Below are 16,904 nucleotides of genomic sequence, written 5' to 3' on the forward strand. Positions count from 1 at the left end.
GTAAGACTTTTGATACTGTCCTACATGAACTCCTCATAAAATAGGGAAATACAGCCTAGATAAAGCGACTATAAAGTGGGTGCATAACTGGTTGGAAAACCATTCCCAGAAAGTAATCATCAGTGGTTGACAATCAAGTTGGAAGGGCATATTGAATGGGGTTCTGCAGGGATTGGTCCTGGGTCTGTTCAATACCTTCATAAAGGATTTAGATAATGGCACAGAGAGCACACTTACAAAGTCTGCAGGTGATACCAAGCTGGGAGAGGTTGCAAGTGCTTTGGGGGATAGGTTTAAAATTCAAAATAATCTGGACAAACTGGAGACATGGTCTGAAGTAAATAGAACGAAATTCAATAAGGACACATGCAAAGAATTCCACTTAGGACGGACCAATCAATTGCACACATACAAAATGGGAAATGACTCCCTAGAAAGGATTAAAGATATAGAAAATATGACCTACGAGGAAAGATTGAAAAATCTAGGTTTGTTTCGTCTGGAGAAGAGAAAACAGAGGGGACGTTACAGTTTAAGTACATAAAAGGTTGTTACAAGGAGGAGGGAGAAAAATTGTTCTCCTTAACCTCTCAGGTTAGGACAAGAAACAATGACCCTAAAATTGCAGCAAGGGAGGTTTAGGTTGGACATTAGGAAAAACTTCTGTCAGGGTAGCTAAGCGCTGGAACAAACTGCCTAAGGAGGTTATGGAGTCTTCGTCACTGGAGGATTTTAAGAACAGATTAGACAAAAACATCTGTGAGGAATAGTTTAGTTATTACTTAGTCCTGCCTTGACATCGGGGGACTGGACTAGATGACCTACTGAGGTCCTTTCCAGTCCTTCACTTCTACAATTTTACCGTATTATCTGAGCACTGCATAATCTTTATTCCTCTTCACAACACTCCCTATAAAGGCACGGAAATGCTATTATCTCTATTTGACAAATGAGGAACTGAGGCAGAGACTAAGGGTAAAAATTTTAAAAGCACTTAGCTGACTTCAGAGCCTAAGCTAATTTGTAAGAATCCCTTTGAGTTTGGTTTTGAAAATGGTTCTTTGGGACTTGCCCAGGCTGACAGTAGCCTGTATAGATTCACCAAACCCAGGTCCTCTCAAGTGCCAGGTTAGATTCTTAACAACTGGGCCATTCCTCCTCTTTGTTGTACTGTATGAAAGGCAACCTTTCTTTAAACCACTGTGCACCAGCAAACCCATGCCAAAATTGAAGGTACGTACTCATTAGTAAAAATCCAGCATAGCTTGTATTGTTTCTAACCTACTCCAACAGATATCCCCCTTTCTACCACACCTGATCAGGATTTTTCTTCAGTATGATACTGTGCAGAACACTGCTATTTCTATCAAAATTAAAAAATAAAATAAAAGCCTGGAAAATTAAGCTCTATAGCATGACATTTGTCAGAGTGATCCTCCGAATTTTCATAAAGAAAATGCTAGAAACAAACAGCAGCATTCTTGTTATTGTCACGCTGGTCGCAGATAAACTATACAAAATAAGAGGAAGAGAACTGGTAATTAAGTAAACTGAATTAAATATATATAACTACATTGGAAAAGCAAAATTTATGGAATAACAGAAAAGAATATGTAATTCTTACCAATAACACAAGTGACTCTGTAGAGCAAAAAGGTATTCATTGAAACTTTCTATTGGTTTTTCCTGTAGAACATAGTCAATACGGCGTCCTCCATTTAGCATTCCGACCTTTCCTAAGAAATCCTCATCCTTCGAAAGATCTGGACTTTCGGCACTCTTTTCAGCTAGAATTGATAGTTTTAATGTTGAAGTCAGTCATAAGCTCAACCCTTTATTACTGCTTGATTCTATGACTATAAATGGATGTCACCATTTTCTACATTAGTTTCTGGGAAGACAGTAGTAGCCTCAACTCAACTGTGGAATAAAACACAAATAAGTCCTTTGCTGTTTTCTGTGTGGCTTATTATTACAAATGGGGGCCTCGGTTTCTTTTTATTATAAATTTAAATAATAGTGCAACCTTGAAGCATAGAGTCTCTGCAAGACATTAGATAGGTAATTAAGAACTACGTCTCACTATCAATTCATATGCTTTCATTCTATCATGCAGCAGTATGGCTAATAATCATAAAAATGAATTGTTTCAATCTGTTTCTGCAGCAGCAATGACCATCCTTAATTGATTGTGAGAGACCAAGGAAGCGTTTCTTCATTCTACCCAGAAATAAAAAAGCATACAGTGGTAAATAATACCTGTCAGAAAAGTGATAGCAGGCAGGAATCAAGCCCCCAACCTCCCAAGAGATTAATGTTTGTAGAAGGCAATATCTAATACTTAGACACAGTGTTCATTTCAGTTTCACCACATCCACTCTTTCTGACTCTTGTCTTATTACTCAGCTTGGCCTTCTAGGCAGCAGAGCTTAATTAAAAAGCAGAAATCCCACAGATGTTAAATATTTGTTTACTCATTTTTCTTACAAAAGAGTGAAGGCAAGACATTTAGAAACTTGCTCTTGACATCAAGCTCAATTGTAACATTACATAATCAAAGACTCCTTTGAAGTAGATGCTATTAAAATTTAATTTAATAAAAGGCAAAGAAATATAGTACCAAATACAAAGTATAACATATTAAGAATCTGCAAAAGTATGTTTTCCTAGACAAGACCAGGGGCTGCTAACAGGGAATTTCGCAAGGGAGTTCTCCAGGTGAAGGAGGAGCAAATACAGCATCTGTGGGGTAAGTGACCGTCTGCAATGTGTGTGTTTGTTTGTGTTTGGGGGTTACTTGCAGTGTGCAGAGCTTGTGTTTGTCAGTCTGTTTGTTTGTTTTGGTTGTTTGAAGGACCGTGTGCTGTAGCTGGCAGTTTGAGGCTGAGCTACAAAGGAAGGTTTGAAAGCTAGAAGCGTCTGATAATTGCCTGAGCCTTAACCAGTGGGTGGGGCATTCACTCAGGCCAGGGCTTTATAAAGCCGTGCACAAGCGACTGGGTCTGCTAACAGGGAGTTTTGCAAGGGAGTTTGAAGGGGAGTAGGAAGGGAGTGGGGGTCCCCTGTGGGTCCTATCCGTGACCAGTTAGTCCCTTGAAAACCTATAAACCAAACTACATCCAAAACCTCTCCCTTTAAAGCAGAGAAGAGCAGACAGGGAGCTGCAGACAGGGGAGTTTGAGAGGGAGTTTGACAGAGGGAGGCTTACGATGGTTAGGAAGACCCGCAACACCTGTGGCAGCACTGCTTCTGTCTCCTCCACCTGCGCCTGTAGCCAGACAGAGCACTAGAGCATGGATGCTTCTACCCAGATTCTGGTGTGGTTTTGCAAAGACTGTAACTTGCAATTTCCACTTACTGATATCCAGGCTGGGGGGGCGGCATCCAATGTGAATGGTGCCTACTGGTGGAATCTCTCAGGCAGCAGGTGGGAGAGCTACAGGAGGAGGTGGCTAGGTTGAGGAGCATCCATATCCACGAGCAATTCCTGGACAGTGTCCATGTGAAGACAGCTGAGGCAGCTGTCCCAATTCACAGGACTGCTGACACACCACTGGTGGAGGAGGAGATGGCTCAGGGTGGACACTGGCAGCTGGTTACTTCTGGCAGCAGGCAGTGTTCCACCCCTGCTGCGAACCCTCCCGCCGTGATAATAGGTAACCGTTATGCTCTTCTTGATACAGGAGAGAAGGAATCACCCCCTACAGTAAAGGAGGAGAAGTCTCGTACCCCTAAGGCTGAGAGGTCTGCTGCCACCACTGAAAATAGGAAACGTAGGGTCGTGGTGGTCGGAGACTCTCTGCTGAGGGGGACGGAGACGCCCATCTGTTGCCCTGACATTTCATCTCGGGAGGTATGCTGCCTGCCGGGGGCCCGTATCCGAAATGTTACAGAGGCATTGTCGAGGATTATCTGGCCTTCCTACTATTACCCCATGCTACTCATCCATGTGAGCACAAATGATACTGCTAGGTGTGACGCTGAGCGGATCCAGAGTGACTACAGGTCTCTGGGAGTAAGGGTGAAGGAGTTTGGAGCGCAGGAGCTATTCTCTTCGATACTTCCTGTCAAAAGTAGGGGCCCGGGCAGAGACAGATGCATCATGGAGGTGAATGCCTGGCTGCGAAGATGGTGTTGCCAGGAGGGCTTTGGCTTCCTCGACCACGGCATGCTATTCGAGGAAGGACTGCTAGGCAGAGATGGCGTTCACCTTTCGAGGAGGAGAAAGGCCCTATTTGCACATAGACTGGCTAACCTAGTGAGGAGGGCTTTAAACTAGCTTCGACAGGGACAGGTGAGCAAAGCCCACAGGTAAGTGGGGAACATGAAGACCTGGGAGATGGGTCGGAAACAAGAGAGAGCGTGGGCTATAATGGCAGAGAGAAAGGACGGTCAGGGCAAAACTGGGAGGCAAGATCAAACTAGTATCTTAGATGCCTATATACAAGTGCAAGAAGTATGGGTAATAAGCAGGAAGAACTGGAAGTGCTAATAAATAAATACAACTATGACATTGTTGGCATCACTGAAACTTGGTGGGATAATACACGATTGGAATATTGGTGTGGATGGGTATAGTTTGCTCAGGAAGGATAGACAGGGGAAAAAGGAAGGAGGTGTTGCCTTATATATTAAAAATGTACACACTTGGACTGAGGTGGAGATGAACATAGGAGACGGAAGTGTTGAGAGTCTCTGGGTTAGGATAAAAGGGGTAAAAAACAAGGGTGACGTCGTGCTAGGAGTCTACTACAGGCCACCTAACCAGGTGGAAGAGGTAGATGAGGCTTTTTCTAAACAACTAACAAAATCATCCAAAGCCCAAGATTTGGTGGTGATGGGGGACTTCAACTATCCAGATATATGTTGGGAAAATAACACCGCGGGGCACAGACTATCCAATAAGTTCCTGGACTGCATTGCAGACAACTTCTTATTTCAGAAGGTTGAAAAAGCTACTGGGGAGAAGCTGTTCTAGACTTGATTTTAACAAATAGGGAGGAACTCGTTGAGAATTTGAAAGTAGAAGGAAGCTTGGGTGAAAGTGATCATGAAATCATAGAGTTTGCAATTCTAAGGAAGGGTAGAAGGGAGTACAGCAAAATAGAGACAATGGATTTCAGGAAGGTGGATTTTGGTAAGCTCAGAGAGCTGATAGGTAAGGTCCCATGGGAATCAAGACTGAGGGGAAAAACAACTGAGGAGAGTTGGCAGTTTTTCAAAAGGATACTACTAAGGGCCCAAAAGCAAGCTATTCCAATGGGTAGGAAAGATAGAAAATGTGGCAAAAGACCACCTTGGCTTAACCACGAGATCTTGCATGACCTACAAAATAAAAAGGAGTCATCTAAAAAATGGAAACTAGGTCAGATAACAAAGGATGAATATAGGCAAATAACACAGGGATGCAGGGGCAAGATTAAAAAGGCAAAGGCACAAAATGAGCTCAAACTAGCTATGGGAATAAAGGGAAACAAGAAGACTTTTTATCAATACATTAGAAGCAAGAGGAAGACCAAGGACAGGGTAGGCCCACTGCTCAGTGAGGAGGGAGAAACAGTAACAGGAAACTTGGAAATGGCAGAGATGCTTAATGACTTCTTTGTTTCAGTCTTCACTGAGAAGTCTGAAGGAATGTCTAACATAGTGAATGCTTATGGGAAGGGGGTAGGTTTAGAAGATAAAATAAAAAAAGAGCAAATTAAAAATCACTTATATAAGTTAGATGCCTGCAAGTCACCAGGGCCTGATGAAATGCATCCTAGAATACTCAAGGAGTTAATAGAGGAAGTATCTGAGCCTCTAGCTATTATCTTTGGAAAGTCATGGGAGACGGGAGAGATTCCAGAAGACTGGAAAAGGGCAAATATAGTGCCCATCTATAAAAAGGGAAATAAAAACAACCCAGGAAACTACAGACCACTTAGTTTAACTTCTGTGCCAGGGAAGATAATGGAACAAGTAATTAAAGAAATCATCTGCAAACACTTGGAAGGTGGTAAGGTGATAGGGAATAGCCAGCATGGATTTGTAAAGAACAAATCATGTCAAACCAATCTGATAGCTTTCTTTGATAGGATAACGAGCCTTGTGGATAAGAGAGAAGTGGTGGATGTGCTATACCTAGCCTTTAGTAAGGCACTTGATACGGTCTCGTACGATATCCTTATCGATAAACTAGGCAAATACAATTTAGATGGGGCTATATAAGGTGGGCGCATAACTGGCTGGATAACCGTACTCAGAGAGTAGTTATTAATCGCTCCCAATCCTGCTGGAAAGGTATAGCAAGTGGGGTTCCTCAGGGGTCTGTTTTGGGACCGGCTCTTTTCAGTATCTTCATCAATGACTTAGATGTTGGCATAGAAAGTACGCTTATTAAGTTTGCAGATGATACCAAACTGTGAGGGATTGCAACTGCTTTGAAGGACAGGGTCAAAATTCAAAATGATCTGGACAAATTGGAGAAATGGTCTCAGGTAAACCGGATGAAGTTCAATAAAGACAAATGCGAAGTGCTCCACTTAGGAAGGAACAATCAGTTTCACACATACAGAATGGGAAGAGATTGTCTAGGAAGGAGTATGGCAGAAAGATCTAGGGGTCATAGTGGACCACAAGCTAAATATGAGTCAACAGTGTGATACTGTTGCAAAAAAGCAAATGTGATTCTGGGATGCATTAACAGGTGTGTTGTAAACAAGACACGAGAAGTCATTCTTCCACTCTACTCTGCGCTGGTTAGGCCTCAACTGGAGTAGGTGTGTCCCGTTCTGGGCACTGCATTTCAAAAAAGATGTGGAGAAATTGGAGAGGGTCCAGAAAAGAGCAATAAGAATGATTAAAGGTCTTGAGAACATGACCTATGAAGGAAGGCTGAAATAATTGGGTTTGTTTAGTTTGGAAAAGAGAAGACTGAGAGGGGACAGGATAGCAGTTTTCAGGTATCTAAACAGGTGTCATCAGGAGGAGGGAGAAAACTTGTTCACATTAGCCTCTAATGATAGAACAAGAAGCAATGGGCTTAAACTGCAGCAAGGGAGATTTAGGTTGGACATTAGGAAAAAGTTCCTAACTCTCAGGGTAGTTAAACACTGGAATAAATTGCCTAGGGAGGCTGTGGAATCTCCATCTCTGGAGATATTTAGGAGTAGGTTAGATAAATGTCTATCAGGGATGGTCTAGACAGTATTTGGTCCTGCCATGACGGCAAGGGACTGGACTCGATGACCTCTCGAGGTCTCTTCCAGTCCTAGAGTCTTTGAATCTATAAGATCAAATTGCAATTAACTAAATATCTAACATTTCTAATATTCGTTTGAGCTTTGATGTTTCAAAAAATCTGAGATTAGCGTACTAAGAAAATATCCATGAAACATCAGCCTACCTTCTACCACTTGTTTTTCTTCTTCCTCTTTAATTTGATTAGCTACCTTCTCCAGTTCTGCTTGCAGCTGAGTTGAAGAGGTATGAGCACGTGCAAATTCATTAAGAGTCTGCCAAGCACTCTTCAAAGAGCTGATAAAACCTTGTTTTAGATCTGATCCCATACGAGAGAGAGAATCTTTCAACTCTAAAAAGATCACAATATCAGGATTATTAGTGAAAATGTTAAGTGAACACAAACAATTTTTTTTTAAAGTACTAGCCAAAGGCACCAATTATTGATGCATATGCGCCCAGGCCTCTTATTCCTCTTGATTAAAAGACGACATAGAACACAGCATCTTCATTATGAAAGCAGTATTTGCCACCCACATTTGAAGTAGATGCTGTTAAAGTTTAATTTAATAAAAGGCAAGGAAATACAGTACCAAATACAAAGTATAACATGTTAATAATCTGAAAAAGTATGTTGGAAATGGTCACTTCATCCTAACCAGACAATTTCTTCCTATAGCTCCACAGGAAGTCAGAACTCCCTCCAGGTCTCTGACAACCTAACTTGGGAAAAGTTCCTTACAGTCCTGAAATGTGTCAGTTTAACCAAGAGCATGTGAGTTAAACACAAGAGTCAAGACTCCAATCCGACTGACGCCCTAGATATTACTACTGTCTCAGTAAGTACTATATCTTTTCTTGACTACTCCACAGTGACACCAAGTAGAAAGGCTGGCTAGCTCAGTAGCATAAGAATCAACGTCCACCCAGGGTAGGTCTAATTTTTCAACTATATGTGGGAGTGGCAGCGTTGCAGGCCCTGGGGGACCGAGTTGGGGATCCAGTTAACTTGGCTACTACTACTTATCCTCAGAATCTTAAGAAGTTAATATGAACAGGACAATTACCTGCAACTATTAAAAATACACCTCCCATTAGTGAAGTTACTAGTTGATGACTGTTAGCCTTAATTAACAAAAGGGCAAATATTTTCAAAACTAAACAAAGACTGTGGGTGCTCAATTTGAGACACTTTAAAACAGCCTGATTTCAGAAAGCGCTGAGAACCTGCCCTTTGAAATTCAGCCCCTTTAAAGCATCTCAAGTTGGGTCCACAAGAAGAAAGACACTAAAAATCATTAGTCCCTTTTGAAAATGTTGACCTACAATATTTGATGCATTAGAAAACCATAGACTATATATATATACAGTAAAATATACATATTGAAAATATTTTACCGAGATGAAGTCTTTTTCTGCCTTTGTGGTGTGGAATGAGAACCGGTTTTATGTCCAAGTGTGGAATAATCATAGGTTCTACCCTATAAGCTACTGGGTCAAGCTGCAAATAAAGAGAAAGCCAGAATAACTAAACTTATTTGACATTTAACAATCCAAAACTTTAGTGACATTTCAGTTAAAGAAACCTGTTGACAATTAGTGAAGACAATTTGTAGATTCTCTCTTTTTCAGTTAACTCAAGTGAACTAATATTTAGTTAAACTGTAAATCACTGCTGGTTCTTTAACACAAATGAGTGTTTTTTCTCTTTGATTCAGAGACTCTAGGAGAGGGACATGATAGCAGAGATGAACATTATTTTGCCCCAGCTCTTTAACATAATACATCCATTGCACAAAGGATCTCTCTTGCTACAGAATTAACAAATATCAGTAATCATTCAAAACACCCCAAAATCTTGCAATACACTACTCAACTGTGTTGAAAGCAACAGAGTCAAGATAAAAACTCAAATTTTCCCCAGTTGTCGTATTTCATATAGCTGGTATACTGGTTGGTAACATGACAAGATGGAGATGAAGAGAAAGATAAATCTATTGTATTTTACAACAACAATAAAGCATTTCCAAATCTCGATGTGAACATTAGAAGTGGAGGAAGACAAAGAGCACTCTAAAAGTCAGATGATAGAAAACAGATTCTCAATAAGATTATTATTTTGGCTTTGGAAAGCGAAGAGGGCAGGTGGCAAGGTAATTGGGCTAGGTATTAAGTACATGACTTGCAACCAGCTACTTATTTTCTGTAGAGGTTCAGAAATAACCAAGGGTAATTGCAACTGTTTTAAAATTACTTTTGGTGTGTTAAGAAGTTCAAAATGCAGTTTTCCCACCTTCCTTTCATCTAAATTACTAGAAATCCAATCTCACAGGTACTTCACACTCACTGGATGATAAATATTGAAGAATCCTTTGCAGGTAGGAAGTCTATAGTTCTCATCAATCTTCTCCACTCCTCGTACAGAAAGAAATACCCCAATTGGAGAACCCAGGGCAAAGAAATTCTCAGGTTCGAAGTCTAGCACACTGTAAGCCACAGAAACCTAGCAGCACAAAGTAATCAAATCAAATAAATGCCACCTCGAATGTCAGGCAATTCACTTTAAGCCTAACTAAAAAGGAAAGATGGTGACTGACTCAGCAAACATCCAACAACCCGGTAGTTCACATTGTAGGGTGGCAGATATTTGCTGGGATATTCTGCCCATATGGCTTACATAGAGAAGCCTTAGAAAGGCACCTTAAGAAACTTACAGGAAAGTACATGAGGATAAGTCAAACTAACAGGAAACATTTCAGTGTACTTTTTTAAAATAAAACTTTAGATTAAGAACAGATCATTTAAATTTCAGATCTACAATGATGCAGAACAAAGGTAATGTGTAAGCATCCAAAGAAAACCCAAATGACCATTCAACACCATGGCAGTCCATGGTGCTGTGATTTAACGTAGGAGACCTTGATTTGGGAATGGAGTCAGTCCAAGCCACTCTGAGGGCATAAAATTAATTGTGGTGGCCACATTACTGAAAGCAAAGCCTAATGCTAACTTTAACAAGACCTCCCATGCTTATAATGAAAAACAAGAAATACCCAAGTTCTTTTGCATGACTAGAATGAAATTGGATGTTTTTAATTTTGTTGCTTTAATATACAGCACTATTCTCAAATAAGATGTTTTAATTAACAATCTTACCTGGCCAGTACCAACTTCAAAATATTCATAGTCAATGTTCACAGAAGAAACCAAGGCACCAACAGGAAGTTTTCTCTTCGACCGCTCATGCAGGCTATCAGGTTCTGAAGTGGCCACAGAAGTAACTGCTTCTTTTGCTTTCTGTGCAGCTTCCTGAGTTTGCACTGCTTTTTTTTCTGCTAATGCTTTTTTCTTTTCCTATTGAAACAAAGTTATCAAAACTAGAAAAAGTTTATTGCTTTGGCAACTTTTCTCAGTCCCTATCTTGGGCTTTCAGATGTACCAATTTACATTTACATAAATTACATGCATTTACAATTGGTCTGTTTCAGATGCCAGAAAAGCATACACACACCCCACCCCACACACACTTGTTTGTTTGCTTGTTTTTTGCCTCTTTCTACCAACCTTCCTTATGGAGCACTGTGAGAACCTGCACAGAGGGTTCTAGGGCACAACTAGCATGAACACTTGCAGGTAGCCAAATAAAGTACCACAGCATGAAAACTCAGAATATGTGCCATATGACTCAATGAAGCAACCACCACATTCTTTGATTCTTCTAGTTGATGGTAACTGGTTGCCAAGTCACTGAATGTGTTAACATTTATTTTAAGTTTGAGTTAGGAAGAGTGATGGATAGAGGAATTCTTTCATCTATCTTCAAAACAAGTATTGTTTCTAGCATGAAATCAGTTCAATATTTGAATGAGGCAGTTTTGTTCATTCTCATTTATAAAAAGCACAGAAAGCGATTACTATGACAATACCAGCTTATAGTGGAAGTGATAGAAAACCTGAGAGTCTAAGTTATAAAATGATTAAACTGCAGACCACCTCATTCTGAATTAAGTGCTGTAAGAACTGATACCAATATTGAGCTACCTAGAATTAGTTGTTGGTAGCAATCTAGAATATTGTATTATAAATGGATTTTCACACTGATGACCAAGAGCTATTCTCGAGAGTTGAAAATCAACCATTTAAAGGAGGAGTAATTTGGCATTGCTATTGAAAGGAAACATTTTTCACAAGCACCAATTAAAACATCATCATTAAATAAGGTTATACTTAGAACTAGTATTAAAAAAATTTAATAAGCGAACATGCAAAAAAGATATAAGCATTAATCAGGGAAAGGACTAGGGTAGAGAGAGAAACTTTCACCTCTAAGTCATACTTTCAAATCTATTTCAGACCAATAGTGACCACAAGACACTATCTGACTGCTGTTGGGAACCTGAATTCTATTGGACTTTAAGTTGGACTTAGGCACTTCTGAATATTTTACCTGTGATGACTAACATATTTCATATATTTTTCTGACAGTATAAAATATAGGGCTGCCAAGTGATTAAAAAAGTAATCGCAATTAATTATAGTGTTAAACAATAATAGAATACCATTTATTTAAATGTTTTTGGATGTTTTCTACATTTTCAAATACATTGATTTCAATTACAACACAGAATACAACGTGCACAGTGCTTACTTTTTAGTTTGTGCAAATATTTGTAATAAAACATAAATATATAGTATTTTTCAATTCACCTAATACAGGTACTGCAGTGCAATCTCTTTATCATGAAATCTGAACTTACAAATGTAGAATTATGTACAAAAAGTAACTGCATTCAAAAATAAAACAATGTAAACCTTTGGAACCTACAAGTCCACTCAGTCCTACTTCTTGTTCAGCCAGTTGCTCAGACAAACGAGTTTGTTTACATCTGCAGATAATGCTGCCCATGTCTTGTTTATGTCACCTGAAAATGAGAACAAGCGTTCACATGCCACTGTAGCTGGCACTGAAAGATATTTATGTGTCAGATGTGCTAAAGATTCATAACCACCATTCTAGAGGACGTGTCCATGCTGATGATGGGTTTTACTTGATAACGATCCAAAGCAGTGCATACCAGCGCATGTTCATTTTCATCATGAGTCGGATGTCACCAGCAGAAGGCTGATTTCCTTTCTTGGTGGTTGGGGTTCTGTAGTTTCCGCATTGGAATGTTGCTCTTTTAAGACATCTGAAAGCATGCTCCACACCTCGTGCCTCTCAGATTTTGGAAGGCACTTCAGATTCGTCAGAAACCTTGGGCTCAGTGCTCTAGCTGTCTTTAGAAATCTCACATTGCATTTTGTCAAATCTGTAGTGAAAGTGTTCTTAAAACGAACAACATGTGCTGGGTCATCATCCAAGATTGTTATAACATGAAATATATGGCAGAATGCAGGTAAAACTGTGCAGAACACATACACTTCTTCTCCAAGGAGTTCTGTATCACAAATTTAATTAATGCATTTTTTTTTTTTAAACTGGCATCAGCATGGAAACATGTTCTGGAATGGTGGCCGAAGCATGAAAGGGCATATGAATGTTTAGCATTTCTGGCATGTAAGTACCTTGCAATGCTGGCTACAGAAGTGACATAAGAACAGCTGTTCTTTCTTTCAGGTGACACTGTAACATTATCACCCAGAAATGTAAACAAACTTGTCCGTCTTAGCAATTGGCTGAACAAGAAGTAGGACTGAGTGGACTTGTAGGCTCTAACGTTTTACATTGTTTTGTTTTTAAATGCAGTTATGTAACAAAGAAAAATCTACATTTGTAAATTGCACTTTCATGATAAAGAGATTGCACTACAGTATTTGTGAGGTGAAGTGAAAAATATTATTTCTTTTGTTTCATTTAACAGTGCAAATATCTGTAATAAAAAATAATAATACAAAGTGAGCACCGTACCCTTTGTATTCTGTGCTGTAATTGAAATCAATATATTTGAAAATGTAGAAAAACACCCAAAAATATTCAATAAATTTCAATGAGTATTCTATTGTTTAACAGTGTGATTAAAACTGCGATTAACTGCAACAATTTTTTAAAATCGCAATTTTTTTTTTAGTTAATCATGTGAGTTAATTGTGATTAAATCAACAGCCCTAAAAAAATATTGTTTGGTTCTAACTTTGCCGAGCATAGTACCTTTGGAAAGAAAGTTACTATACCTGTGTGAAGTATGGATTTAAAAAAAATTGGCATACCTACTGAGTTAAGCAGTTTTAAAGCAGAGACTGGTTTTATACTATGCAGTATTGCAGCGAAAGGTTCATTAATATTACCCACAAGGTCCTTCACACAGCGTTTAGATATTTAATAGTTGAAGCAGAAGGCTGTTTTTAGTGACATGCTGCATAATCCTTCTATGTGCAGAGACCTTCTGACAACCTCTGATGTGGCAATTTTATGCATGTTATATAGAGAAGTATTGAAATCATTTGGGCCATTACATAACAGTAGAGAATGGTACTTAATAGTAGAAAAACAAATAACGTTAAGTAATGCCAATATAAATGCACTATAAAACCATGCACATTTACCTGTTTGGCTGCTCTGTCTTTTACAAAGTTGGCAATTTTCTTTCTTGGTCCAAGAGGTATACCCATTTCCTTCAGGTCATCAACTGTACACATCAGCTGCAAAAAAAACATTATATATATATACACATTTACACACACACACACACACACACACACACACACACACACACACACACACACATATAAACATACACAGAGAGAGAGGGAGAGAGAGAGTGCACATGCACACTTCTTACATCTTAGTGACTTACAGAAAATAAGTCTTAAAAATTAGTGAAGTAAACTCAAATAGTGCAGATTAAGATTTACATAGAATTAAATAAAAATCAAAGAGAGTGTAGGACAACAACAAACATATATAACAGGAGACCAACCTACTGAAAGTGTTATGGATTCATATAATATTTAATCTTAAGTATACAAGACATACAATTAAAGTTTCAATTTTTAAAAAAGCTCTTTAGACCAAGCTCTAAAAGATTGTCTGGCTCCTGATGTCAACTTAAACTGTTAAATGTACCAGAGATTCCATATCAATTCTCTCCTTTTCAAATGTGTCGATATATTCTGAGACACTGAGCATTTCCAGAGCCTTTTGTAAGGTTGGAACTTCATCCTCTACATCAGGATCACAGGGCTCCTCACCAGGAGTAATCATGGGCGCCAAGGAGTTGGTATTCTCTGTCACCTTGAGAGAAGATTAAAGCAGCACAATGAGAGATTGACAGAGTGAGGCATTAGCAGCAAGCTTCAGTGAACAAATATATGAAAAACCGTATTTTTAAAATATCGGTAACATCTGAGCATTGTTACTTATGGTAGCCTCAGGGCTTTAAAGAAAACAAATATCAAATATCGACATCAAATTTTCAACCAATAAGAATGGACTGACCCTAAATGAAAATATTTAAAAGGAGACTAAAAGTGACAATGGGGTTCCAGGAGTTTTGAATCTCCATGGTTTACACATCAAATACCCTCAAGGTTAAAAAAATAAAAAATAAAAAAAAATCTGGCTGCCCTCACTCTCAATCTGAGACCTGAGAACTAAAGTAAACGGACTCCTCCTCATGTACATCCATCTTTACTCACAAATTTCTTCAAGCCACTATTTTACTTCTCTTTTGCAGACAGCTTTACCTCACTTTCCCTACTTGCTCAATGCCATAGAATCTGTAACAGAGCCAATGTTTAGAACGCAAAAGTTTCTGGGTCCCGGCCCAATGCTTAAATTCACTAGACAGAACCTCCATAGACCTTTAAGTTTATAAGGTACAAGAAACTTCAAATATAGAGACTACAGACACACACAGACTGATTGTTCTTAGATTGCATTTTTCCATTAGTCAATTAAAATTTACTATCACATCAGGTACTGTGTTAAACTGATAAAAGTTCTGACAGCTTGAGAAACATCTCCAAAAAACCAGCAGAGTGAATTCACCTCAAAATTCAGGTATGCAAGTAATACCTGCTTGTCACGAACAATTGTATCATTCACAAGTCCATTAGCAGCAGTGGGAGGTCCAGAGTTTCCTGATGAAGTCAAGTCTTTCTGGTTGGACAATATGTCAAATAAAATTAAGGCACCTGGAGATATAAATTGTTTTGAGTAAATATTCCAGTTTTCTTGATCCAAAATCTCAAATAGGACTTCTTGGGGATGGCAGTGGCTAGAGGTAGGGTGCAAGAAAGTTCATTTACATAATTTTACAGAAAAATTAAAAATCAAAAAGAAACAATGTTCAGATACAACTTAGATAATGTTTTCACCTCTCAGCCACGAACACTTATGTGAGAATTCCTAGCATATAGAAATTGCTTAAAGCTGGTTCACTTGATCAGCAATTACAATAGCCAACATCCCCTTTACTCATTACCTCAGGTTACGGACTCTTCCTAGAGGCAGGACTGGAGAAACTGAGCCCAGACAACACAGCCAGGAATTCGTAGCTTCATAATACCCATAAGGCACGCATAGTAGGATAGTATTTATCCCCATTTTACAACTGGGGAAAGCAGGCATGGAAGATAAATGACTAACCCATTGTCGCATGTCAAATTGCTTTTTTAAGACTAGACTAGAATCCAAGTTTTTTTACTCCCATCTCTATGCTCTAATCTCTAGATCATAATGCCTCTTAAAAATTGAGTATTATAACCTGACTATATTGACATTTTGCATGAGTACCCAACAACACTCCAGAAAACCATTATGGTCTATCAGGCCAGCTTTCCCCATGTTTAAACGTAGTTTGCATTTTTCTCTATCTAGCAATGCTATTTTGTCCCAGAAAGTAAACAGATATATTAGTAGATTACCTAAACTGTGCCCAGCAACAGAGACTCCTCCTTTAAAGTCTGGATTGCGACTCATGAAAAGTGCATGTAGGCGGTTCATTTCCAGGCCTACTTTATCCACAATGGTCTGACAGTAGGTTGGGCTGTTGTAAAACAGTATATCAAGCAACGTCTCATTGGTGAAGTGGCGCAGACGTCCAATGCTTGGCAAAGTGATTTTTTTAATATTCCTGGTGGTGCAAAAATTTTAGATGTAGAATGATTATTTTAAAAGTCTTTATAAGAGCTTTGCAATTCCATTTTTCCGTAGTTTTGAAGGTTTAACCATCTGGCAATTAATTCAGAGTACCCTAACCATAGCAGTCAAGTTCTCCACGCTGCTCAAACCAAAATAAAACTTTCTGGTCTCATCTCAAACTCAGACATAAGTGCCAATACCTTCTCTTTAAATTGTTAGTGTATTTATTTCTATGTTAAGGAACTTATATGTCTCTCAATCTTTTATGCCATGTCTAGGTTTAAAGGAAAACCTGTGATATTACTTCATTACAGTTTTGCCCTGTTGCCAAGGGTGTGGGAATGAGGAGAAACGACTGCGCATAAAAATAGGAGGTGAAATGAAGTACAGCCTCCTGACAGCCTGCACCAGAAAGGAAAGAGAGAATATAGCAAACAGGAAGGGAAGAGACAATAAGAATGGGACTAAAAATAGGGAGGCTACAAATGAAGGACAAGCGGTGACATGAGGAGAGGTTAATATTTAAAAAGACAATACATATTAACCCTCTTTACTGCACTCAGCTGTAGAAATGATGAGTGAAAGATAATTTATTCATTAT

At 38.9% G+C, this 16,904-nt stretch overlaps 1 protein-coding gene across 3 annotated transcripts in view; it reads right to left on the reverse strand.

Annotated features, from left to right (window-relative positions):
- The window catches only part of SEC23IP (SEC23 interacting protein), a 50,257-nt gene that overhangs the window by 11,622 nt on the left and 21,731 nt on the right, over nt 1–16,904 (reverse strand). For 2 of the 3 annotated variants that reach the window (XR_007775112.1, XM_050958938.1), the window contains exons 9-17: nt 16,087–16,295; nt 15,236–15,354; nt 14,285–14,452; nt 13,765–13,860; nt 10,378–10,575; nt 9,569–9,724; nt 8,620–8,722; nt 7,388–7,573; nt 1,625–1,787 (exon numbers count right to left, since the gene is read on the reverse strand). Coding sequence is in view for 2 of the 3 variants with exons in the window: in XM_050958938.1 (XP_050814895.1) it covers nt 1,625–1,787; nt 7,388–7,573; nt 8,620–8,722; nt 9,569–9,724; nt 10,378–10,575; nt 13,765–13,860; nt 14,285–14,452; nt 15,236–15,354; nt 16,087–16,295 (1,398 nt within the window). In the remaining variant the exon portion in view is untranslated. The remainder of the gene's footprint in view (nt 1–1,624; nt 1,788–7,387; nt 7,574–8,619; nt 8,723–9,568; nt 9,725–10,377; nt 10,576–13,764; nt 13,861–14,284; nt 14,453–15,235; nt 15,355–16,086; nt 16,296–16,904) is intronic. The other variant, XM_050958939.1, reaches the window with a different exon arrangement.

Source organism: Gopherus flavomarginatus, chromosome 6 (assembly GCF_025201925.1).
Source record: "Gopherus flavomarginatus isolate rGopFla2 chromosome 6, rGopFla2.mat.asm, whole genome shotgun sequence".
Taxonomy (NCBI): domain Eukaryota; kingdom Metazoa; phylum Chordata; order Testudines; family Testudinidae; genus Gopherus; species Gopherus flavomarginatus.